Raw genomic sequence first — 26,563 nt, forward strand, 5'->3', positions numbered from 1 at the left:
GCTCTGGGCTCCCATGGCGATATTGCCTCTCCCTGTTTCCTCTCTCTCAGGTTACCCTTCAGAGCCAGGGGCCATGGCGTAGTAATGGAGAGTCCTGGTTACCTCTGACTTCTTGTGTCCTGCGTGGAGTGCTTACTATAGACCAAGGGCTAAGCTGTTTGACATCATTGCCTTGTTCAGGTTTCACAGCCCCCTAAGTCCCATTTTGCAGATGAGGATGTTGAGGCGCAGAGAGGTCAACTAACTGGCCCAAGGTCATCTGACTCCAGCATAGCTGCTCCTTACCACTGTCATCCTCATCCTTCCTAGCCAGGGACAACCCCATTGCTTTGAATTCCAAAATCAAAAAGACCTGAACTTGGCTTGATAGGGAGTGGAAAAAAAATTAACACTCCTTTTCAAGCTTCCTTCTCTTAATTAAAAAAAAAAAACGTGAGCAAGAAAGGGAGCAAGCACCCCTGTTTAAATGGCTCCTCCCCTCCAATATGAATACACCGACTCCTTTGGGACAGGACAAATCCTCCAGCCTAGAGAAATTCCCATTGCCTTTGAACAGATGGGGCATCCTGAGTCCCTCAGCACGGGCCAGGCCTTTGGGAGGAGGTCCACAAGGGTGCCCTTCCATGGGGGCCTCCCTGGTCCTCCAGCACCCAGCTGTCATCAGGCAGTGCCCAGTCACAGGCCATGGCCATTTCCCTCTGCTTCCAGGCAGGTGGCTGCATTCATGTTAGACTCTGAGCAGGGGGAGCTCACCAAGACAGCAGTCTGCCCAACCAACCTCCACATTCTGGTTTGGTGCTCTCCAGCCGCTGATATTCAGTCTCCTGGCCTTTGCCCACAAGTGGATAGCTGTGTGCCCAGCAGTGTTCTCTTGATTCCACTCATTCTTTATGACCCTTGCTTGTCCTTTCAAGCTGACGGCCCCAGCAGGCCTCCGACTCCCCCCACCCCAGTTCCTTTTTCTGCTCCTTTCCTTCGCCTGTCATCCGGCCCATCTTGAGGGTATTGGAGGCAGAAGAGGAGAGCTCCAGACACGTGTGAGGGCAGGTCCTCGGTCCTCTGATAACATGTGGATCTGTGGCTTGCATTCCACAAACGGGGGCCCAGAGGATGATGCAGAATGCAGACTGCTAGTGACAGCCGCCATCCTGGGCCCATCACTGGCCTCTGCAGCCAAGTCCATCCAAACAATCGGAACTTTGGCTCCCTACCTGCCCCAGCCCCAGCCCCATGACCACACAAATGTGAAATACATTCTCTCCCGGGAAGTGGCTGCAGGGCAGGGATGCATAATAAAATTGCGTTGCTGTGGATTTCCACTCCTCTGGTCTATTAAAGTTTCTCTGTGCTCACGTACCAAGTGTCATTGTTCTGAGCTGCCCATACCAAAGGGAAGGAGCGTCACGGGGACAGGAGCAGGTGCCATCAGCTCCCCTAAGACCCGTTTCAGCCAAGGTCTACGTGTATGTCACCTCTTCCAATCCCCTGAGATCTGTGTCTGAACGCCCCCCAGAGAGAAGAAGCGACGGCCTCGTTCAGTTCCTCCTCTCCCACCACGTATTTTTTCTGGCAGTGACAAATATGCATTGCGATTGAAATTGACTTTTAAAGCTCTGGAAAAGTTAAAAATACTTTTGGGTAGTTATGAGCATTAGGCATAACAAATGACTCCGAGGAACCCTGGGTCGTTTGAGTAATGAAATATGAAGGGATGGAGGTGGCATTTCAGGCTGGCTCTGACTGGGGAACAGACTCTTTCGGTTATGTACATACGCCGTTATTAACATTTCTGGCTCCCACTCATACAAAATATCACATGCCGACCCCCTCGTTATTACAAACCAGGGCAATAACAAAAACAGCAGGGGGGGACGTGTTGGAAAGAACCCATTAGTCCATCGAATCTAATTGCAAAATCATTTCATTAAAATGGGTCAGCGGCTCCATTGCAGAGGTCAGCTAGTTATCATCTAAGTATACTACAGAGAGCAATGCCCGCTAACTACAGCCGCTCTCACCTTGATTAAAATGAAAACGCATTTAATCGGTGGCTCTTTCCGGCCGCAGCCCAGCCAGTGCGCATCTTCAGGCTCATCGTGTTGGAGAGCCAGCTGTGCACCCTGCTGTCTTTCTGGCTGTGATCACTCTAGGTTCCTTCACTTTGCAAGCCTCCCATGGTTGACACCTTCTCAAGGAAAAATACACGCATGTGTACAAAGAGCCCCTTCGTTTCCATCACTCTGGGGAACCACCAGCAGGGCACAAGAGAGGTTTGTCATTTAGCAAGCCTTGCACAATGAAATTCACCTAGGACTCGGCACACGGATATGTCTCAGGGGAAACAGCCCAGGTCAAGGTTATTCTGTGGGACGGATGCTGGCAAGCCCAGGAGGAGAGATTTGCGTAATGCCTGGGACCAGGAAGCTGCCCAAATAACTGGGGATATCTGCGTGGATTTTGCTCGCACAAGCCTGGGGGTGGAAAGCAGGTGAAGGAGCGAAATGGGGAAGGGGCAGAGAAGGAAAGGAGATGGGTCCAGGCCTTGACCTTCTGTTTTAGGTCGATGATGTCACTTGGGAATCAGAGAGCTACCAAGTGCAAACCCGATTACCATAGGGAGAAAATGGGAGGCGTGAGACACCAAGGGGCCGGAGGAAACGTCTGTTTCCTGTCTCCCCTCAGCCCGACACGGGAAAATGCCCTTCAGTTCACCTCTGCCAGCTTGACTTCATGGCCACCCCTAGAACTGGGGTAGAGCTTTAGTCCAAGGGTACCTCTGCAGGAAAGCATGGTATTAGTCACATGGGCCCTGGCAGCAGCCAGCCTGGTTTGTTTCTCTGCCCTGTCCTGAGTGCCCTGCAAGCCTCAGTTTCCTCATCAATCAAACAGGATCGGAGGAACCTCAGAGGGTTGTGAGGATTTAATGGGTTCACCCATTTGACGTTCAGATGCTAGTGCCTGGCTCGCAGTCCGTGATCAGGAAATGTCAGCTGTTATCTCCAGCTACGCTGATGTTCTCATGGCCTCTGACTGGCCAAACGTTCCACTAGGTCTTCGAAAAAAATCGAATCACAAACATCTGCGCAACTCTTGACCCTTTCCCGGAGGCTCTTCACCGCTGTGACCTTCTCACCTCTTCATAACAATCCCTGTGAGACAGTTCCCATTTCACATGTGAAAGACTGAGGCTAGTAAGTGGCAGAGCCCAGACAAGCCCACACCCTTCTCCTAAAACCCTTGTACAGCCGGTGCCCCATTCTGCGCCTAATGCAGATAAGATGGCCAGAGTCTGCCCCAACTGGCCAAGCAGAAAAATGACATTCATGTTCTCTGAAACTACAGGAATACACATGCACGGACAACTTATGTGCTAAGGACACCCCATTTATGCACTGGCCAAATGCGGACCAACCTCTTGTGCCTGGCATTGTGCTGATGACAATAGGAATAGTGCCTGGCATTGTGCTGATGACAATAGGAATAGTAGAAATAGGAATGCCCATCGTGGCTCCCAACTAGCATCCATGAGGACTCGGGTTCGATCTCGGACCTCGGTCAGTGGGTTAAGGATCTGGCATTGCCGTGAGCTGTGGTGTAGGTCACAGGCACGGCTCAGACCTGGCATTGCTGTGGCTGTGGCATAGGCCGGCGGCTGCAGCTCTGATTTGACCCCTAGCCTGGAACCTCCATACGCCGCAAGTGTGGCCCTAAAAAGACAAAAAAAAACATATATATATATATATGGAGTTCCCATCGTGGCTCAGTAGTTAACAAATCCGACTAGGAACCATGAGGCTGCGGGTTCGATCCCTGGCCTTGCTCAGGGGGTTAAGGATCTGGCATTGCCATGAGCTGTGGTGTAGGTCGCAGACGTGGCTCGGATCCTGAGTTGCTGTGGCTCTGGTGTAGGCCGGCAGCTACAGCTCTGATTCAACCCCTAGCCTGGGAACCTCCGTATGCCTTGGGAGCAGCCCTAGAAAAGGCAAAAAGGCAAAAAAAAAAAAAAAAATGTAGAAATAAAACAGACCTGACCCCCATCAACTGGCTCGTGTCTGATAGGAAAACCTGAGCTTCCCTTTTATCTGCACAAGATTTGTGGTCTCACAGAAGTTTGCCTGGGGGCTGGGGAATCATTTCTGATCGTTAAAGCAGCTCCCCGGGGCATCTCTCAAGACAGTGCATCATTGGTCCCAGTACCATTACTGTGTGACCTCAAGAAAAATTCAATTTCAAAAATTAATCTTAGCTCCAACTACCTTTAGCTCATCTGAACTGGTCTTTCACTGTAGTTAATAAACAGAGCTTCCTCTCAAAGGCAGAGGGTACATCTAACCCTCACCAGAATCGTGCTTGAAGCACACTTTTAAGTCCGAATTCATTACCAGTCTTTTTTTAAAGGATGATCAGGCAACCCTGAGCCAAATTCCCAGGCATTAGGGCCACAGGCTTCAATTCTTCAGGTCCCCAGCTCTTGTCATTGTCTTCCTGATGATGAAACCCGGTGTCAGTGGGACTGACTGCCATGTACTGGGCCCCCTTTATCATTTCATTACCTGATTTGTCCCTGAAGACAACTTGAGTTGGTGACTCCCTTCCCTGACCTCATTCCCACCCCTGGTACAGCCCCCACTAAAACCCCATTAAGATCTTTTATTTGGATTTTCATGAACATACAGAAGGTCCGTGGGCGATGGGCATCACCCACTAAGTAGCCCCCTAAATCGTACACCGTATGCTGCACGCAGGAGCCCAGGGGCCCTCCCCTGAGGAGAGCGTTTGTAACTTTCACCAGCTTCTCAAAAAGTCCATGACTGCAGAGGCTGAAGAGCCCACAGAGCTTGAGCCATAAGGGCTGAAAGTGACAAATGACAAGGATCAAAGGGGAAGCAAGTGGCTTGGGGGTGGGGGTGGGGAAGGCATCACGAAGGTGGTCCCCAAATGAAGGCGATGCCGCATCTGTCACCAGACCCTCCCCACCCATCTGCCACCCCACCGCCCACAGCCTTGCTCTGGGCAGGAACCCCGCGATGCTGACGCCCCCTGCTTGGCCCCCCCAGGCTCGGAGGATTACCGCAGCAGGTTCAGCAGTGAGTGCTTCCTGGACCTCGTGTGCCCCGACAAGTGCCGCTGTGAGGGCACCATCGTGGACTGCTCCAACCAGAAGCTGGCCCGAGTCCCAAGCCACCTCCCAGAATACGTCACCGACCTGTAAGTGCCCGCCCAGGTGTGAACCCCTGTGTGTCCCCACACCCCGTCTCCCCAAGCCAGCCAGGGTGGGTGCAGCCCCCTGGGAGTGGCCCCCTCCTGGCTCAGTCACCTGTGCGTTCCCTGGCTGTCCCCTACATCCTGGGCCGAAGGCAGACTCCCAGCCATCGCCCAGGGCCCACATGCTCGCAAATAAAGACAGTTCGTTCATTCTACAAAGATTTTTCCCAACACCCTCTGGGAGCCAGACACTGTGCTGGGCCCACCCGTTTCCACAGTGTACAAAGCAGACAGACCCTCCCGGCCCTTAGGAAGCTTCCAACGTAACCAAACAGATGGGTATCCCATAAATAACTGTCATAAAGTGAGAAAACGGCCAGCATGAGTAGCGGTCCCTGAGCCTCCAGTTATCCCTGCTAATAAAGAGGCGTGTTGGTTTATCCTGAGTGGAAGAGCTCAAAGTCACTACCCCGGGGGCTGACGGACAGGGGCCTGACCCCTGTCTTCTGCAGTCTTCCTGAGACTGGGCAGGTTGCTCCTCCGAGCTGAGTGTCAGATTCTGGGCAGTGAAATGAAGGTGATGGTACCGACCTCCTAGCCAGGTTGGGAAGATGAGGTAGGCGAATGTAAGCGTAGACTTCATCTTGAATCTTGGCATGGATCAGCCCTGCATAAATGATGGTGGTCTTTTTTATGTTATTATTATTATTATTATTAATCTTTGACTTTACAAATCACACACAGTCGAGCATAGCCCTTTTGGTCTCCGGGGCCCCCTGAGCTTGTGTGAATGTTGGACATGGAGTCTCTGAGCTGCCCTTAGCAGAGGGACGTTGTCAGCAAAGAGCTGAGGGGCTGGAAGAGTTGGAAGAACCTGGGGAAGCCTTCGTGGGGGGTTAAGTCGTCACTGGTACCCCTACAAAATGGAGGCACATCATTGGCACTGGTTTGTTTGAGTGCTGAGTATTCAAAACCTTGACTGTGTCCCGTAGGTAGGGAAGCCCGCTCTCCTTTCTGGCCCTGCGTACATCCCTCCTCTCACTGCAGGGGCGGGCAGGATGCTGAGGAGCACTTGGAGGGTTCCTCTGGTGCCACTGACGTGGGCTGAGTGAGGTCCAGGCAGCAATGCAGCTGAAGCCATGGCAGGGGGCGGGAGGGGGGCGCACAGAGGCCGCGTCCCATCCACGGCTACCCCACCACCTAATCTGCTTGCTTCCCACACAGGCGACTCAACGACAATGAGATATCCGTTCTAGAGGCCACTGGTGTCTTCAAGAAGTTGCCCAACCTGCGGAAAATGTAAGTCAGCCCCGGGAACTTGGGAGCCTGGAGCAGAACGCCAGGCTACGGGGGCAGCGGGGGGGTGTGGTCCTTGACCCTCTGCTCGGGCCCCTCAGTCTCCCTCTAACCCCTGCCCAGTCATGGGGACCTGCTGGGAGGCAGGACACTATGGCAGGGCCATGCAGAGGCAGGGCACACGTTCTGCACCAACCCTGACCCTCACCCACGCCCCCACTGCTCATCCCGATCCCCCACCCTACGCCCAACATCTACCCCAAGGGGCAATAGAAGGGACTCAGGCAAGGACCAGCAAGGAAACACAGGAGTCTGGGGTGAGTGTCAGTAATTTTTATAAGGTGGACTCTTAGGAGGCCTGATTTTTAGATAGAGCCTCTGCATGAGTGAGGCATGTTGGATGGAAACACCAGCTGCCTCACCTGCTTCACCTGTAATCACACTGCTGCATGGCTGGCCTTGCTCCCTGCTCCTCTTCCCTGTCTGGGTGCCCCAGAGAGGGACTAGCCCTTTTTACTGTCTAATTCCCTTCTCCTTGACCCTGCTCCCCCATCACACATCTCTGGGCCCTAGAGTTTCGGTCTGGCTGTGGAACAAAGGCAATGCGTCAAGCCTCATTATTCACAGATCCCGTATTTGCTGATTCACCTACTTGCTAACATTTATTTGTGATCTCAAAATGACTACTTGCGGTGCTTTCACAGTCATTCATAAACATAGACAGAGCAGCAACAAATCTGAGTTGCCCTGCACACATGTCCCCAGGTGAAATCAAACAAGGCTATGCTCTGATGTCTTGTTTCAGCTCCCACACTGTAAACAAGTGTTCAATCCAAATATATTTAGTGCCCCATTTTTTTTGCATGTTTGTGCTTTTGTCACTGATCTCATTGTTTAAAGTGGCCCCAAAGCATAGTGATAAAGGGCTGTCTCGTGTTCCTAAGCCCAAGAAGGCTGTGATATGCTGTATGGAGAAAAGCTTATGTTACATACGCTTTCTTCAGGCAAGAGTTCTCATGCTGTCGGCTGTGAGTGCAGTGTAAACAAATTTGCAATATATAGTCAATAGATGTCTTTAAATAGAAATATGCATCAAACAAGGTGGTGTATTGATCGGTGATGAAAGTGGTGACCCGGGGCTCACAGGAACCTAACCCTGTATTTCCCTTAGGAGCAATGAGTCAACAAGCACTGATTCATCTTGCCCCGTGACTCCATAGGACAAAACCACAATGAATAATGAGAATGAATTGTAACCTTATTTTATCTTGCTCTCCACTCTTCCACCCATCAGTCCCCTGCAGGCAAGAAGGAAAGAGGCCTTCCCCTGCCTTGTGAAACATCTGGAGCACATCAGTGCTATTCAGATTTTCTCCCGCCCTCCTTGCCCGCAGTCACCACCCTGGCCATGGTCTCAGGGACTGCTCTGTAACTGGGAGCCGGGGGGGAGCACTCTGAAGGGGCAGTGGAGGGAGGGACCCCCGTGGGTCCTGGTGAGGATGGTGGCTGTCCATGTGGTCAAGCCCACCTCTAGCACAGATATCACCTACCATCTGCCAGGAGATAGCCTTTTAAATTCAACTCTAAGGGGTTCCTGAGCTATTGTGGCTCAGCAGGTTAAGGATCCAACATTGTCTCTGTGAACATGCAGGTTCGATCCCTGGCCTTGCTCAGTGGGTTAGGGATCTGGCATTGCTGCAAGCTGCAGTGTAGGTCACAGATGTGGCTTGGATCTGGTGTCGCTATGGCTGTGGCGTAGGCCTCGACAGCAGCTCTGATTTGACCCCTGGCCCAGGAACGTCTATATGCTGCAGGCACAATCACAGAAAAAGAAAAAAAAAATTAAATTCGCCCTCAAAACTTGCATACTTTTTTTAACCTCAAAACAGATTGACATGCTTATGGAGATAAGGCACGTATTGAAACATGTAAAGCCGGCCGAGTGCATGTTTGCAGAGTAAACAGGATCAAGCAGCCTTTTGCTTCCATAGAAATATGCACGCTTCCATTTTGGGTGAAGAGTCTTTGATCGTCCCACTTTTGACAGGGCCCTGAGTATGGAGCACTATTTCTCTCTACTGACAAACCAGCCCCCATGCAGTGATAAGTGGCAACCAACTCCCAGCCTCGTCCAAGCCACAAAAGGGCGTGGTGGGCACTGCGGCAAAACAGAGGCTCCGTTCTCATCCAAAGGGGCAGATGTCCCTCAGACCATCTCAGCATTTGCCAGGCCGGAATGAAGGTCCGGGCCCAGAGCAGCCAGAAATCCGGGGATGGAGGGAGAACAGGTGGACCTGCATTCATTCTGAGCCCAGCTCTGCCCCTCCCCTGCTGTGTGACCCTCGGAATGCCCTTAGCCTTTCTGGGCCTTAGTTTCATTATTTGCATCATAGAAAGAAATGCACTTCCTTGTAGGTTATGGCGAGGATCAGAAGTAAGAGGAAGAGATAAGAGGAAAGACGTGGCCTCTGTCCATGGGGCTGCAGTGAGAAAGTACTAGAAGATGGAAAGAGAGCATCTGGGTTGAGCGACCCAGAACAGCTAGCTATATATTTAAAGCAGGGGTTGCCCACTCAGATCCTTTCAGGACCTCTGTGGAAGGGGGACGGGTGCAATAGTTATAATCACGGTGACCAACAGTTACTAAACACTGGACTCTGCGCCAGACTGTACTGATATTAATGCATTTACCGCCCCCCCCCCCGCCACCAAGACAAGCAAAAGTGGCTTTGAGATTGCTTCATGTTACAAATGAGGAAACAGAATGTAACTTGTCCAAGTTTAAAAATCAACCAGCAGAGCCAGGAGCCAGGAGCCAGGAGGGGTGACAGTGCCAATGAGGGAAACGCGTGCGTGGGTGTGCACGTGCGTGTGTCTGCATCTGTATATATAGTGCCAGCCAACCAAGCAAATGTCCCCATAGGGCAGCTCGGGTCTCAGAGACCACCAGCTGCAACCACTTATGTAAAATAACTTGGAAACAGTCCCATCAGGGTGGTTCAAGCCAACTGTGTCTGTGACTGAGTCGGGTCGGCTTCCTCAAGGACTGCAGGGGCCCCGGCCCTAAGGTTGCAGTCGGGACAGTAGTGCCCTGCCAGGGCATGAGGGCAAAGGAGAGGGCACACGGAGAGCCAGGAGCTCAGACACTGCTGTGTCTTTCCAAACTGTTCTGAACCTCTGAGCCCTTTCCTATCGTGTTGGAATAATGAGATTTCCCTTAAGGAGCACTTGTGCTAAGGGGTGTAACGAAAAAAAGGTGTGAGCTCTTCCCACAAGGGTTATTAGCACTGCGGTTAACTCAGGGCAGCTTTTCAAGGGACCGCATGTTCAGGTCCACCTGTTCTCCCTCCACCCCCCGGATTTCTGGCTGATTTCTTGGGTGGACTTTCCTGTCTGCTCTTATACCAAAGGAGCAACACAAGCAGAAGTTGAAACCTAGGATCCTTCTAGCCCAAATCAGATACCCATGGGCGGATTTGTTGGCGGTGGTTGGTTTTTGTTTTTGTTTTTTATGCTTTTTAGGGCCATACCCATGGCATATGGAGGTGCCCAGGCTAGGGGTTGAATTGGAGCTACAGCTGCTGGCCTATGCCACTGCCCCAACAATGCAGGATCTGAGCCATGTCTGTGACCTGCACCAGAGCTCAGGGCAACACCGCATCCTTAACCCACTGAGCGAGGCCAGGGATCAAACCCAAGTCCTCATGGATACTGGTTGGATTTGTCTCCACTGCACCACGACAGGAACTCCTGGTGGTTGTATTTTTAATAAGAAGTAGTTGCCCACTTTTTAAAAATCAGGAGTTTTCTCAGAAAAATGTGAATTTCTGGCATCTTTTGGAAAATCGGAAGATCTGGCAAAACAGCCCACCTTCCCAAAGGGCTTCAGTTAGGCTGGGCTGAGAAGCAGCTGCCCTCTGGGCTGGGGGAACATGCTTTCGTAATCACTGCCATCCCCACAGGGCCTGCTTCTGGCTTTCGGCACCTGCCTGGACCCTGTGGAATTTGCGTTTGCAACTCCAGCTTGAAGTAGAATTTCCACCTTCCGGGAAGGGAGAGGTCCATAAAGAGGTAGACAGGACCCCTCCCCAACCTGACAGGGTGCCAGAGTGCTGCCCACTTGTGACCCAGTATCCTCTTTTCCAGAAAAATCTGCTTAGCTCTCTCTCCACTGGACTTCTATCTAGGACTGGACATCCTGAAGCATCAGGATTACAGATGCTTCCCTGTTTCCAGATAGAGTTTATGGGCTGTCCTACAAGCCTGCAGACACAGGGACAGAAGGGGCCCGAGCTTGGCTTCCCAGACTCAGGCTTTCCAGAGATGAGCCCCCAGCTTACAGGAGCCCCAGTGTTTCTTGGAAAGAATGAGAATGGGGTCTGAAAGGAACACCCGGCAGCTTGCAGAGGCAGCGGGGCCAAGCACGGGGTTCATCCTGCCTGCCGACCTCTCTGACCTGACCCTGGGCCCGGGGTGGGATTTTCTGAGGCTGGGTCCTTTCAGGTATAAAATGCTCATCCGCACTGGAGTCAAAGCCAGGATGTAGCAGTAATCTTTCAGGGGGGTCTGCAGAGCCAAAAATGGAAAAAGACATCCTCAGTGGCCCTAATTTTGCCTTGCAGGCGAGGGGGAAGTTTCCTGGACTCTGGGGCACCTTCAGGAAGATCCTGTTCTGAGAATAAGACGGAGCTCTTACAAAGCCCTGATGCACTGGTTTTGTGCCTGGAGCACTTTCCCCAAGCTGCTTTCGCTCTGTGTCCTCCAGCCCAAGCCACCTGCAGTTTTGTGCAGTGCTTTGATGGATGGAGAGCGAGCAGCAGCCTGGTCTTCTGGAAAATTCTTTCCCCTTTTTACACTCTCCTTATGTTTTCCATTCTCCCAGCCCCAGGAAATTCAATTCACCAACTTTACAGTAATGTGATGTTAATTCTGCTCATTTAAAGAAACAGATGTCAGGAAATGGGACGCTCCCACTTCCTAGCTGCTGTAACTCATCTTCATTGCCCGTCCCATGCACGTTAGTTCCCTAAGAAGCCTGACTCTCTGGAGCTGGAGGAGAAGCTTCAGCATTTAGATGAGTTATGGCTGCTGGGAAGGCCTTTATCTCTCCTTCCGTGTCTATTTTGGGGGCAATTTTCAGCCTCCCCTGTGCATTACCTTCATTCTCTGGTTATCCTGGACCAGGACTACCAGGATTTATAAGAAAACTAGCCAAGTTCAAGGGGAGTCAGGCAGGGAGCCCAAAACCAGTTTGAGAGACTCCCAGCTCTCTCAGACCTTGGAGGAGGGATTCTGATGAGTATTTGCTCCTGTTTTCTTGTTTGCACAGAGGAGCGGACGATGCGAGGGTGGAAACGCTTTCCTCCACACCTGCCCACAGGTGTGGGCATGACCACCCCTTGTAGACCCAGTCCCTACCCTGGAAGAGGGCAGGCAGCCTGCACTGAGTCCTTGGGTGTTGTAGGACTTATGTACAGGGAGGCAGGACACCGAGCCTTTTTGCCAGGAGGCAGCTTTTATTCGCACGGCACTGGCTCAGCGGATTCATATCCAAAGGCTGAGGCCAGAACACAGCGGGGTTCTGTTTTATATGCCCTCTGTTACTTTTTTCTTTTACACTTTGGTCCCTTTGTCCCCCGTATAAGGTAACATACATTCTGTAATTTCTGAGTGGACAGGTATAGATACGCTTGCACCAATGGACTCAGGTTGTTCCATTGTTACAGAACTGCGCACGCGCGTACAGGTGCTGCTGTTGCATGTTGCCTTCCCTTTGTGTTGGGAAGGCCCTTCCCCCTCCCCACTACATAGGTACCCAGTTGAGTCTTGCTTGCTCTGAACCATCCGCCTAGGAGGCTTCACCCTCTGGCGTCGCTGTGGGTCCCCAGAGCCCTGTGAGCAAGGCACCTGAGAGAAGCAAAAGTACCAGGGACGCATGTGGTGCTCTGTCCCTTTCAATGTTCCCCCCTTCCCCCACTCCAGGCCTCAGTATGTCTAGCAGTACAATGGGCCAGCTGGTCCATCTCTAGGAGGCCTCAGTTCTAACAAGCTCAGGGTGCTCAGCCCGTTAGCAGCTCCATTTCCATATGCCGGATCCCTGACCCACTGAGCAAGGCCAGGGATGGAACCTGCATCCTCATGGATACTAGTCGGATTCGTTTCTGCTGCGCCACAGCGGGAACTCTCTGCTCTTGTGTTCTTGTTTGCACAGAGCGAGTAGATGATGTGAGGGTAGAACCTGTTTCCTCCATACCTGCCCATAGGGGTGGGCAATGACCATGCCTTGCAGACCCAGTCTCTACCCGGGAACAGGGTGGAGGCTGTCAGCTGGGGAGGCTGGACTCTTCCCGCAGCTGGCATACATGCTGTCACTTTCTGTTCCAGCCAGCTAGCTGGCTGGGGCTGCCCAGGAACTTGCAGCATATGCTTGCTGTTCGCATTACCTGTGCAGCCTGCCACGTGGTGGTTGAGCACCGGAGGGAGGAGCCCGCTCACAGAGCTCAAGGGCAGAGTCACAGACGGCAGCACCGAGGCTTGACAGGACCAAGGCCACGGTGGAAGACACAGTGTCACAAACCCTGAATTCTGCAGAGCAGTAGCAGAAAGGGTGGCATCCACATCACCAAAGGAACATCCACTTAGGAAGCGGGTGTTACTGGTGGCCTTTCTATGTGCCCAAAAGCCTGGCTTCAAATCCCAGTTCAGCCAGCTGTGTGACTGTGGGCAAGTTACTGGATCTCTCTGAACCTCAGTCACCTCACCCAAAAAAACAGGTCAAGGATAAAAGCAATACCCACCCAATAGGCATTGTTTTGTGGATTTGATGTGATTCTTTTAGCCCAGCCCCTCATATGGTGCCTCGTAAGTACCTCATAAGCGCTCACAGAGTAGTCGCTAGAAAGCATCCATTTATAGCAGGGATCGCAACTGCTGAAAGAGCTGGAAGTTTTACAGATGCCCCGCCCTCATAGGGAGAAGGCATTGCTCCTATGTTTCTCCTGCTCTCCTTCTGAGAAGCACTCCTTAGAGGATCTGTGGAAGAGAAAACCAGTTGGAGAACCACTATTTTTTAATTTGTTTTATTGAAATACAGTTGATTCATAATGTGTTCATTTCTGCTGTACTGCACAGCGACTGTTATACACAGATAGCCGTTCTTTTTTGTATTCTTTTCCATGATGGTTTATCGCAGGATGTTGAAGTAGTTCCCTGTGCTGTGTAGGGGGGACCTTGTTGTTTATCCATTCTGCATGTAAGAGTTTGCATCTGCTCATCCCAAACTTCCAATCCATCCCTTCCCCACCTTCGCCCCCCTTGCCAACCATCAGTCTGACAGCAGCTGTTTTATTTATTTTTTTGAATTTCCATATAACTTTTATGTATTTATTAAGGTATAGTTGATTTACAATGTCGTGCCCATTTCTACTGTATAACAAAATGACCCAATCAAACAGAGATAGACTTTTTTTTTTTTTTTTGTGCCATTTCTTGGGCCGCTCCCGCAGCATATGGAGGTTCCCAGGCTAGGGGTCGAATCAGAGCTGTAGCCACCGGCCTACACCACAGCCACAACAACGCCAGATCCGAGCCATGTCTGCAGCCTACACCACAGCTCATGGCAAGGCCGAATCCTTAACCCAACCCACTGAGCAAGGCCTGAGATCGAACCCGCAACCTCATGGTTCCTACTCGGATTCGTTAACCACTGAGCCATGAGGGGAACGCCGACATTTTTTTATATGTTATTTTCCATCGTGGTCTCTCCCACGATGTATATACCTTATTGTCTATACATTTTATTTATTTTTTAATTTTATTTTATGATTTTTATTTTTTCCATTATAGTTGATTTACAGTGTTCTGTCCCTTTCTACTGTACAGCAAAGTGACCCAGTCATATATATATATAGAATATATATATATTCTTTTTCTCACATTTTCCTCCCTCATGTTCCATCACAAGTGACTGGATATAGTTCCCTGTGCTGTACAGCAGGATCTCATTGTTATCCACTCCAGATGTAATAGTTTGCGTCTCTTAACCCCAGACTCCCAGTCCATCCCCCTCCTGCTTGGCAACAAGTCTTTGAGAACAACTCTTTTAAATCTGGCTGTCCCTGGGGCATTGAAACGATGATTGTACTGAAAAGACTTCAAATGCTACACAGTCTGTTTCACAAAGTTAGCCCCTGCTGTGTGGGGCTGGGGTCCCTGCTCCCCCTGGCACAGGTGCCAAAGACCAAACATCAGGGAGCCCGAGGCTGAGCCCCTACCAGCCAGCCCCCAGTCCAGGCGGTGCCTGAGGGTCCCCAGCTGGCTGCAGGGCTAGCAGTTCCTTCCTTGTGTCCTGACCCACTCTTTCTGCTCCTTCTAGAAACTTGAGTAACAATAAGATCAAGGAGGTGAGAGAGGGTGCCTTTGATGGAGCGGCCAGCGTGCAGGAGCTGATGCTGACGGGGAACCAGCTGGAAACAGTGCACGGGCGCATGTTCCGTGGCCTCAGCGGCCTCAAGACCTTGTGAGTGCCGGGGTCTGGGTCACAGCCCGGAGGGAGGGTGACGGGAGGGCAGAGACGCCAGAGAGGGACTGAGAAGCCTGGCGGGCAGCAGACTGGGCCCAGGCACTGTTCTGCCTGCTGATCCCTTCCTTCCTGGAGCCAGACAGACATGAGACTTTTCCAGACTTTTCCAAACTCTCTGGATGGAAGAGAACCGTCCTACACACACACACACACACACACACACACACACACACAGACACTTTCCCTAATGTATTCACAGACACAGAATCATAGCAGAAACGTGCTGATAGAAGCACATGCTCCCAGTTTACTCACAAACATAATACTGTACCTAAAAATGGCTTAAAGATACACATGCAACATGCAGATAAGCACATACGCACATAAGCATGTGCATACAAGCCACATACCTACACACAAGCTGATGTCCACAGCCACATCTTGATTCTCCCCTCTTCTCCCCAAAATATCCATCCATCCACTCACCACTATGTAATATACACGTGGACATGTACACATACGACTCCTGCTTCCACTATAAAGTACCCGCAGCCAAGAATGTACCTACACATTTGCAGGTACCCCAGTGGCCCAGCTATCACAGGAAAAAATCTCTGCTGTATGACTGGCCTGAGCTTGGCGTTGGCAAAAACATCCCACTACACACACACACACGCACGCACGCACGCACGCACGCACGCACGCGCAGTGGCACTGTCATGGGGCACCTGCTCACTCAGCCCCTCTCCCTGCAGGATGCTGAGGAGTAACCTGATCAGCTGTGTGAGCAACGACACCTTTGTGGGCCTGAGCTCAGTGAGGCTGCTGTCCCTCTACGACAATCGGATCAGCACCATCACCCCCGGAGCCTTCACCACGCTTGTCTCCCTGTCCACCATGTAAGCCCGCCCGAACCCACTGCACACCCACTCTGGCTCCCCTCTCGCAGGCCCCTCCCCTGGCAGCACCCTCCTCTCTTTGGCCCAAAGTCAGCTACCCATCTGTCAATGGAAACCCTTGTCAGGCTCCATCCACATGTCAGGCACGGTGGATGGACAAACGTGGGCCCTCCTTCCGGAGCTCACGGCAGAGGGAGGTTCCACTGCGATAGGAAGGCCTAACATAGGCTTTGTCAAGGAGCGTTAGAGCTGTGTTCTGAAAGGTGAGTGGGAGTTTGCTTGCTCAAGAAAGAGGGAAGAGGGAGTTCCCACTATGGTGCAACGGAAATCCAGCCAGCACCCATGAGGACGTGGGTTTGATCCCTGGCCTCGCTCAGTGGGTTGAAAGATCTGGCGTTGCTGTGAGCTGTGGTGTAGGTCACAGATGCGGCTCAGATCTGGTATTGCTGTGGCTGTGGTGTAGGCCGGTGGCTACAGCTGATTCGACCCCTAGCCTGGGACTTCCATATGCCACATGTGCAGCCCTAAAAAGAACAGAAGAAGAAAAAGAAAGCAGGAAGAGCATGTGCAAAGGCACTGTGCAAGGTTAAAGCAGAGCAGATATGCAGGACTGAGCAAAGTCCAGCATGGTCATAGCACAAAGTGGGTAAGGCTGGAGGGGAGGGGAGGGCCAGGCTGCAGGACCCCGTGGGCCATTTTGGCCTTCATCCAAGTCACATCAGGAAGCCACGCAGAAGGTTTGCAGCAGGCCAGTGACATGACCTAATAGGGGTTTTTAAATGATGCCACTGGCTGCTCACTGGCTGCTTAGATGTGTAGCAGAGCCAGTTAAAATCTAGCTTTCTGGACACCTAAAGAAGTGTTCCTGGGAGTTCCCATCATGGCTCAGTGGTTAACAAATCCGACTAGGAACCATGAGGTTGTGGGTTCAATCTCTGGCCTTGCTCAGTGGGTTAAGGATCTGGCGTTGCCGTGAGCTGTGGTGTAAATTGCAGACTCGGCTTGGATCCTGCGTTGCTGTGGCTCTGGTATAGGCCGGCGGCTACAGCTCCGATAGACTCTAGCCTGGGAACCTCCATATGCCATGGGAGCAGCCCTAGAAAAGGCAAAAAAAAAAGACAAAAAAAAAAAAAAAGGAGTGTTCCTGCCCACATAATTCACTGTATTGGGAAAGGAGCTATTTAGAATAATGGTTAACGCTTTGGGTTCTAGACCCAAATTTTCTGGGTTCAAATCCTGGCTTTACCTCTTGTTAGCTGTGTGACCTCCGAAGAGTTTACTTTACCGCTCTGTGCTTTCATTATCCCTTCTCATAATCCACCTCACAGGATTGTTCCACGGACTGCATCTGCTGATATTTATCAAATGTATGGCAGGGGCCCAGGGTAAAATACTCAGCCCATGTTAGCTTTATGGCTGCTCACAGTATTTCCTTGTGGCTCTGTTAGCCTTAGTCGCTGGTTCATTTTTTTCCCCCCTCTTCCCTTCCCCAAAGACCCTTTGCAAGATGGGAGAGAAAGGCTATCACGACCTCTCCTGTTGCTGCCTATGGTCATGCTCCCCTACATACATCTCACTGGGAAGAAAACCCAATGTCACCAAATATGCTAGGACCCCACACCATCGAGTCCCTCATAACTTCCTCCATTCCAGCCCCACCAGCCTCCTCACTGTTCTGCCCACGTCCCAGACCCACTCCCACCAAAGAAGTGGCGCTGGCTGTTCCGACCTTCTGGAAGGTCCTTCTCCTGGCTCCCTGCCCACCTTTCATGAATCGCTCCAACATCAGTTGCCTCAGCCCCAGGTTTTCTGGCCCTGCTCTTCTGTTTCCATAGCACTGGCCAGTTCCTGACATATTATACAACTTTTTTGTTGTTAAGTACAAATTGTCTGCCTCCCATCAGCTAGATTTTAAGATCCAGAAGGAAGGGGGACTGGGGTATACGGCTGTATTGTTCACTGCTGTATCCTCCGTGCCTACATCTGTGTCTGGTATGAAGCAAATGCCCCTCATAGAACTGGTGTATAAGTGGGTGATTGAAGCAATGAGTGACATGAAGAGGGGGACAGAGGTTTAGGAAGGAGCACCAGTGGGTTGGTTTATCAGCCCACCTCTCACCCCTCCTGGATGCCTCCACACTGGGCATCCAAAGACATAAAAGATGCCCAGAGGGGTAGAGTCACAAAGCATGAAGGAAACCGGCGCTGGCAGGATGAGGAAACTGCCCATCTTCTCCCAGCTGCTGAGCGTCAGAGCCAGAGTCAACCCCTGGGGTGGCTGCCTCCCAGCTCTTGACTGCAGGGTCAAACTGCAGCCCCTCAAGGGCTCTCCAGCCCTCTTCTGTAACCTCCCTAAACCGTACGTTCCTCATTCATGACATAAGAATAATGTCACCTCCTTTCTAGGGTTGTTGTGACAAGTCTGAATGAGAGGTCAGCATCAAGCGCTTAGCCCGGTTCCAGGCCTCTAGGAAACCCTCAGAAAGTGACAGCTACCCTTGTCCCTCGGTCCAGCCATTGCATCTGACAGATGTGTATAAGGCGCCCGTGCTGTTGTCCTGTACAGAAGGACAGACAGACCCGGTCCCTCCCCCAGGGCGCTGAGAGTCCAAGGAGAGAGGTATCAGGAGCGCGGATGGATGCTGTCGAGGAAACGAAGGGGAATGAGGTCCGAGAACGGGAACAGGGCAGAACTTTGCATTTCCCTGGAGATGAGGGGCTTCTTTGAGAAGGGGCCGCTGATGCTGAGGACTGAAGGCTGAGGTCCAGGAGGGAACTTCAGCCAGGCGGGAGGATCGGCACGTGTAAAGGATCTAAGCTAAGAAAACCTCCACAGGGAAGCCAGGCAGCTCACAGCTGGAGCGCATCGAACAAGGGATGGCAAGGGGAGGAGCTTCCGGGGAGGAGCTCCCGGGGGTCCTTCCGCCAGTGTCGGGTCCTTCCGCCGAGGTCAGGAAGGAGGCCTTTGCAAAGACTACCTCTGGGCTTTGAAGAGAGTCGGCCTCCGTTTCCCAGATCGCTTTCCTCCTTACCCTGAACCCAGAGCAGACCTGCCTGGAGAGCGGGTCCTAGGCTTGCAGACCTGGATTCCGCAGGACGAGGGTAAACTGAGGTTCATCGCTCAAAGGGGGCCCTTCTCTTCTCCCAGAAACCTCCTGTCCAACCCCTTCAACTGCAACTGCCACCTGGCCTGGCTCGGCAAGTGGCTGAGGAAGAGGCGGATCGTAAGCGGGAACCCCCGGTGCCAGAAGCCCTTCTTCCTCAAGGAGATTCCCATCCAGGACGTGGCCATCCAGGACTTCACCTGTGAAGGTGAGAAGGATGGGGGCAGGCTGGGGGAGGGCGGGGGGCAGTGCCTGAGAAGGCAAGGATGCTAGGAGAGAGGAAAGGTGAAGCGGTACCTGCAGGTCAGGACCCCCACCATCTGAGTCTCTGCCCTCAGGCCTGCAGCGGGAGCTCTGAAGGGCTCTGCGGGCCACTGCTCGCCCACATGGCTTCGTTGTGCAAATGAAGCACAGATGGGCTCTTTCTAAAGACATTTTACTTCTATCAGTCAGAAATCTGCCATAATATACTGCTTTTGTTAAAACAAGATAACTTACAGCCAGCTAAGAGAACAGTGCTGTAGCAGATATTCTAATGTGCAGTATGCGCAGTGAGACTGGTGTCCTTTAGATGATGCCAGGGCCTTGTGCAGTCCGCTACCTACACAACAGGACATGGGAGTCCTGGGCCTCAATTTTCTTTCTTGCATCATGATGAGGCTCAGAGTATGTGCTCATGAGAAAGAGACTTCAAGATGAAGTTTCTGGGATATTCCTGTCACTGGCTAGGCGATAAGTAACACCTGAAGATCCAAGGCTTTGAGTGTCAGGATTCCAGAGGACTTATTTGTTTGTGTAAATTCAGGCTAGCACAATTTTTACTTAGCCAACTTTAGGTTATCTCAAGATGGATGAACTGGTTTGTAGTTTAATTGAAATTAAGGTAAAATGGGGAGGGAGTTTGCACTGTGGCTCAGTGGCTTAAGAACCCGACCCATATCCAGGAGGATGTGGGTTTGATCCCTGGCATTGCTCCGTGGGTTAAGGATCTGATATAGGTTGAAGATGCAGTTCAAATTGGATGTTCCTGTGGCTGTGGTGTAGGCTGGCAGCTGCAGCTCTGATTGGACCCCTAGCCTGGGAACCTCCATATGCTGCAGGTGTAGTTCTAACAAAAGAAATAGTAATAAAAAATAAAGGTATAATGAGGGCTGCAGAGGGATTGTATGTATAGTGGAAGGGGGGGGGCGGGGAAAGGTGAACACAGCTCTGTCCCAACCCCCGACCACTCCTTTGGTCAGTTTGACTTATTCCTGATCCAGTTAACAGTGGCCTCTTCCCTATCTAAAATCTGGTTAATGGAGTTTTTAGCATTGTCGTTTGATGTTCAACGAGGTAGAAGATAAACAGCTCTAGTCCCCTACCCAGGCACGTTTTCCCCTCCAACCTCAGATGAGACCAGAAGGCTGCTTGCTCCCAGTTCTGGCTCTAAGTGGAGGGCCTCCCTTTATGGCAGACAGCTGGGTGGAGGGCATGGACCTCACCTGCGCCCGGGGTGGGGATGCCTCCAGCCCTCTCACTCCTGGGCTCTCCGCAGGCAATGATGAGAGCAGCTGCCAGCTGGGCCCGCGCTGCCCAGAGCAGTGCACGTGTGTGGAGACAGTGGTGCGGTGCAGCAACAGGGGGCTCCGTGCCCTCCCCAGAGGCATCCCCAAGGACGTGACGGAGCTGTAAGTACCCCTTCACTGACCCCCTGTAATCCCACTACCACCTGCATCCATCACACCTCACCCCCAGTGTCCAAGCAAGACCGCCTGGGGGTGCCCTACCTCAACAGGTCCCAGCAGGGTGGTCAGAGCCCCAGCAGGGGGCTGGCAGCCGTCACACACACACAGGACAGGAATCACTCCCCCTCAGTGCCTCTGCCTGGCAGGGGACGCATGTCCAACCCTCCAGATTACAAGTGGGAGGGCTATTGTCTCGTTTTCTGTATCATCCCCAGGGCCCCCCATCTGCACTCTGCTTTCTAGATTCCCCAACAGTCCCTCAGCCTGACACCAGAATGAGCACAGGATAATCATAAAGACATCGCCCAGCAGGCACACGGGCCCCCCTGAGCACGTCTGTGAATGAGACCCTATTCCCCCTTAAAACCACCTGTTTGCCAGGTGAGCTCCAGGACCCATTTACTGTCTGTCCAGGAGCCTTCTTGTCCCCGCACCCCAAGTGCCTGACACCAGCTCCTCCGGGGTTGCTCCCGCCCCAGAAGCTCCCAGTTCAATGGAAGAGGTGCCGTTCCCTCCCCAAAGGGCTCTTGCTATTGTGGAAAGAACTTATTTCCAGCCCCCTAGAAAGCTCGGAGTCCCAGGAGCAGGGAGGCCTCTCTGGAATGTCCCAGGAGCAGTGCAGCCGTGCTCAGGTGAGCACCATGCGCTGGCACAACCACACGAGCCGCATTCACCCTCACATTTCTTCCTTCCTTCATTCACCAACAGCCACATGAGCTGCATTCACCCTCACATTTCTTCCTTCCTTCATTCACCAAACACATATTTGTTGTGGGTGCCTCGTGTGTCAGGTGCTCTGCAGACACCGGGGAGACAATGGTGAGCCAAACAGGCGTGCCCCCCCCTCCCTTCCATCATCTCAGAAGCACATGTGACATGACACCCGTGAAAAGGGCTACAAAGAAGAGGAACAAGGTTGCTATGACATCGGAAAGTAGGAAGGTTTGACGTGAGGCTGGAAAGGCTGCTCTTAGGGTGGGGGGTGGAGCCGGAGCTGGGATCTGAAGGGCAAGGAGCAGATAACAAGAGGGAAGGGAGGCTGCCTGGGCAAAGGGCTTGTGCTAAAAGCAGGCAGAGCTGGGAGAGGGGCTGCCGGGAACCCAGAAGACCCCCCAGCCTCGGCCCCACACCGCCACCCGCCTCTCAAGCTGGCACTCTCCGCCTGGACCGCAGGCACAGCCCCTCCTCCAGGCCAGCTTAGCAGGTGCCCTCAGGCACAAGCAACAGATTCGATGCCCCCAGGGAATGTTTCTCTACTGGGCTCTGCCAGCGCCTCCTGGGGCAAAACCTGAGTGTGCCCTGGTCTAGGAGAGTTGAGAGGTTCCTGGTGTGTGTTGTGGTTCCTGGCATCTCCTGGCACTCAGCAAGGCTATGACCAGGGCTGCCTGCCCAAGGGAAGGAAGAGGTTGTGATCGTCACTAAAAAGTCTGTGTCGGGAGTTCCCATCGTGGCTCAGTGGTTAACGAATCTGACTAGGAACCATGAGGTTGCAGGTTCGGTCCCTGCCCTTGCTCAGTGGGTTAAGGATCTGGCGTTGCCGTGAGCTGTGGTGTAGGTTGCAGACGTGGCTCGGATCCCACATTGCTGTGGCTCTGGTGTAGGCTGGTGGCTACACTCCGATTTGACCCCTAGCCTGGGAAGCTCCATATGCTGCGGGAAGCAGCCCTAGAAAAGGCAAAAAGACAAAAAAAAAAAAAGTCTGTGTCAGCCCTGGGTTTGGGTTTGGGTTTGGGCTGGGGCCATGCGCTTGCGGATGTAAATAAGGGGTTCTGTTAGTCTAGGGGTATGGTTCTCGTTTGGGGGGTGGGGGTCGATGTGCATGAGCAGGGCCTCAGTGCAGTTAGCGCAGTTAACTCCACGCCCTTTCCCTGGCAGGGGTTTGCGTGGGCATTGGGGCTGCAGATAACCCAGGTACCAGCCTCCTTCCTGGCTAATTGGGCGCCAGGTGACACATGTCAAAGAGAAGAAAATGCCGTGAAAACAGGCCCCATGGATGCTTTTCCCCAAAGCTCACGAAACAGAGATTGAAATAACAAAGATAATTGGCTGTGATTATAAAGTCAACTTCAGGGCTTTGGGAGGAGACCTGATTTCCTGCTTTGGCAATGATGGTGCTTCCCTCTGCCAGACATGGGTTCCAGAGCTCGCCAAGGAGAGCAGCCCACACCTCTGTCCCCAAACCATCTCCCAGAGGGGAAAAGGGGTGTGTGGCATGGGCAGGGGGAGACAGAAAAATAGATGCCAGAGAAAGTCAAAGCTGGCAGGCCCAAAAAACAGGGGCTTGGAGGCCTCTTGTTCAGGGGCATCGGCGGAGTCCAGATTCAGCCTTTCCAGCTCCCTCGGGTATCACTAGTTATCTCAGGCAGCGCTGCCAAGGTACAAAACAAAATTAAGTTTAATTCACTGAGAAGGAGAAAAAAGAATTACATAGCATTTCTCCACAGGGCAGGGTGTGGGAGTCCGCAGCCAGTGCGAGAGAAAGGTGGTGCCGTCCAGACAGGAAGGGATTTTTCCCTCTAGGTGGCGCTCTGCAGGCTCTCCCGCCACCCCGCTCCCTGTGGGTGTCCTCTCTGGTCCATTTTCTTGGGTGAGTTGGGCCAACCAGAGGCCTGCTTCCCCCGCATTTGCTCATTCAGCCACCCCCCAGCCCCCTCCCACCAAAGCTGTCTTCGAACGAGGCTGCTTGCAACACTGTGGGTGGACCTGGAGGGTATTATGCTTCGTGAAGCTGTCAAGGAAAGACACATACTTGGGAGTTCCCGTCGTGGCTCAGTGGTTAGCGAATCTGACTAGGAACCATGAGGTTGCAGGTTCGATCCCTGACCTCGCTCAGTGGGTTAAGGATCCAGCGCTACCGGGAGCTGTGGTGTGTAGGTCGAAGACGCAGCTCGGATCCCGCATTGCTGTGGCTGTGGCTGTGGCGTAGGCCGGCAGCTACAGCTCCGATTCGACCCCTAACCTGGGAACCTCCATATGCCGCAGGTACAGCCCTCAAAAAAAGCAAAAAAAAAGAAAAAAAGGGCACGTTCAAGGAAGGATTAAGAGGTATGAACTACTGTGTATAAAATAAAATAATTGTTCCAAGGATATATTGCACAACATGAGGAATGCAGCCAATAGTTTATACTTCTACTACTTCAGTGGAGTATAGTCTATAAAAATATTGCATCACTGTCTTGTGCACTGGAAACTAATATGATATGTGCATCAACTGTACTTCAATTTTTTTAAAAAAGTAGGGCCAATGTACCACCTGTCCCTTTTAGGGATGGGGAACTTTCTGAGAAGTAAAATCTACTTTCCAAGTCTTATCTTTGGAAAGCAGCCCAATTAGGATTAGAGAGCACAGGACCTCAAATCTTGTTCTTATTCCAGAAGACCTTAAACTTTGGGTTCTCAAGATTCCTTTACTTTTTTTTTTTTTTTTTTTTTTTTTTTTGTCTTTTTGTCTTTTCTAGAGCCACTCCTGCGGCATATGGAGGTTCCCAGGCTAGGGGTCGAATCAGAGCTGTAGCTGCTGGTCTACACCACAGCCACAGCAACGCAGGATCCAAGCTGCATCTGCAACCTACACCACAGCTCCTGGCAGCACCAGATCCTTAACCCACTGAGTGAGGCCAGGGATTGAACCCTCAACCTCGTGGTTCCTAGTCGGGTTCGTTAACCACTGAGCCACGAAGGGAACTCAAAACTGGCTTTTTTTCTTTAACCTGTAAGTGCACGAAGGTGTAGACTAGTGACTACTAATGTCATTCGGTGCCACTGCCATGATTCATACTGAGGTGCCAACGGTTTTACTCACACAGTCCAAATGGAAAACAAGGTTTTAATCTTACTGCAGAAATTGTTTTAGCTTCATAGCCCCCACAAAGGAGGATCCCCAGGAGCTGTGGATGACGCTTTGAGAACCACTCAGATCAGTTACATAATAGCAGGCAAAGAATACACAGACACACCTGCTCAAAGTCAGCCTCAAGTTCCTGATTTAAAAGCAAACCTACAAGGTCTTATGAACAGCAGAGCAGAAGCAGATGTGGGACATCTGAGCCCCCAAAGTCACCAGCACAAATATTGTCTGCAAAGATCAGACCGCATCACCTTCAGAGCTTTCCATTATTCTGTTTCATGAGCCTTTTAGACACAGGCTTATGCCTCTGAAACAACTTGCACTTAAAAATCTGTTGGCTTCCGTTTAAAGGATGTTAACTAAGATCAGGGCTTCTGGGTTTCTGGGTTCAAGAAACCAACTCTGCAAGCCTACGTCATCCTGAGGGCTGGAGGGGAGAATCTAGTGCCCATAAATGGTGTCCTCACACCGTCCATTCCTGGTCACTATCCAGGAAGTGTTGCTACTGATTTTGGGCTGAGGACCACGATCATGCGTTTGGTATTGCCAGGGATATCCCGAGGAGAGGGGAAGAGAGAGGTGACATGCCTCACCAGGCACAACTGTTGGAAGAAACAATTTCTATAGGGATGTGAAGTCTGAGGACATCATGGGAAGCAGGCTGGCAGTGCAAATGTACACACACTCACACACCCTCACGCTCAACAGTGCCGTGTAGCTCTGACTTGCAAGGGCTGGGGCTTGACCAGGAGGGCACAGGGCTGAGACACAGCTCTTTGAGAGTGAGCGCGGCAAAAGGAGATGACAGGAACGCATTGATTGAGAGTTCCCATCATGGCTCAGCAGAAACGAATCCGACTAGTATCCATGAGGATGCAGGCAGGTTCAATCCCTGGCCTTGCTCAGTGGGTTAAGGATCCAGCATTGCCATGAGCTGTGGTTTAGGTCACAGCTGCGGCTCGGATCTGGCGTTGCTGTGGCTGTGGTGTATACCGGCAGTGGCAGCTCCGATTCGATCCTTAGCCTGGGAACTTTCATATGCTGCAGGTGTGGCTGTAAAAAGATGAAAGAAAAAAAAGAAAGAAAGAATGCCTTGCCTGAAGGAGAGGGCAGGACTTGGTCCCAGCTCTGCCTAACTCCAGGGGGTTAGAGGATGGAGTCTAGGGTATAGCAGGTAGCTCAAACGAAGGTGAGTTCTCCTCACCTCAGATCTAATTAGGGTGATGGACATGCATGCAAAAGAGGGGCAGAGCAGTGCAGGAAGTGACAAGCGCAAATGAGTGGCGTGGGCAGATGTGCTCTGGGATACCGAGGAACCCAGGAGATTTTTACCCACCCCGGCCTTTAGGAAAGCAAGGGAAAATGTCCCGACTGCAGGAGATCCAGCACAGCTTCCATTTATAGAGCATTCACTGTATGCCAGGAGCTGTGCCAGGTTTTTTCGGAGAAGATCTCCCTTAATCCTCCCAACGACCCTACAAGGCAGCCATTATCATATCCATTCTGTGGTTGAGATCCCCGAGGCTCAGGAAGGCTGAATCATCTCTTGAGATCACACTGCCAAGAAGCAGCAGCATGTAAACACCGCCCCAGGTCTGTCTGACCCCAAGGCCCAGCTTCTAGTCACTAAACTCCTCCCCCACTTTGGCAGAAGCCCAGGTCCCTGTGTGCCCAGACCTGTGGCCCGGCTTGTTGGGGAATTGTGAATGATAGCCAAGCAGTGAGAAGGCCAACACAGCTCACCTGCCGTGATGCAATGGGAACCTGTCTGTGGTTGGGCCCAGTCCTGCAGCTGGACCTTCTCTAGCAGGGCTTGCTGCTGGCTGAGAGGGGGCTGCTGCTTTCTGTGAGCCCCTGTGCTGGGCAGGCTCCCCAGAGCACTTTCTAGAGCAACTGCCCAGCCCTGATTGCGTCCTTGCCTTTATTCAGCCCCAGGAGAGGGACAGAAATCACCTGCAGGCAGC

General features: G+C 52.0%; 1 protein-coding gene across 3 annotated transcripts in view; it reads left to right on the plus strand.

Moving 5' to 3' along the window:
* SLIT3 (slit guidance ligand 3) overlaps positions 1 to 26,563 on the plus strand; it is a 669,892-nt gene that overhangs the window by 565,366 nt on the left and 77,963 nt on the right. For all 3 annotated transcript variants that reach the window (XM_021076955.1, XM_021076953.1, XM_021076954.1), the window contains exons 15-20: positions 5,058 to 5,208; positions 6,430 to 6,504; positions 14,876 to 15,019; positions 15,778 to 15,921; positions 19,070 to 19,233; positions 20,563 to 20,695. In XM_021076955.1, coding sequence (XP_020932614.1) covers positions 5,058 to 5,208; positions 6,430 to 6,504; positions 14,876 to 15,019; positions 15,778 to 15,921; positions 19,070 to 19,233; positions 20,563 to 20,695 — 811 coding nt within the window. The remainder of the gene's footprint in view (positions 1 to 5,057; positions 5,209 to 6,429; positions 6,505 to 14,875; positions 15,020 to 15,777; positions 15,922 to 19,069; positions 19,234 to 20,562; positions 20,696 to 26,563) is intronic.

This window comes from Sus scrofa, chromosome 16, assembly GCF_000003025.6.
Source record: "Sus scrofa isolate TJ Tabasco breed Duroc chromosome 16, Sscrofa11.1, whole genome shotgun sequence".
Taxonomy (NCBI): Eukaryota; Metazoa; Chordata; class Mammalia; order Artiodactyla; family Suidae; genus Sus; species Sus scrofa.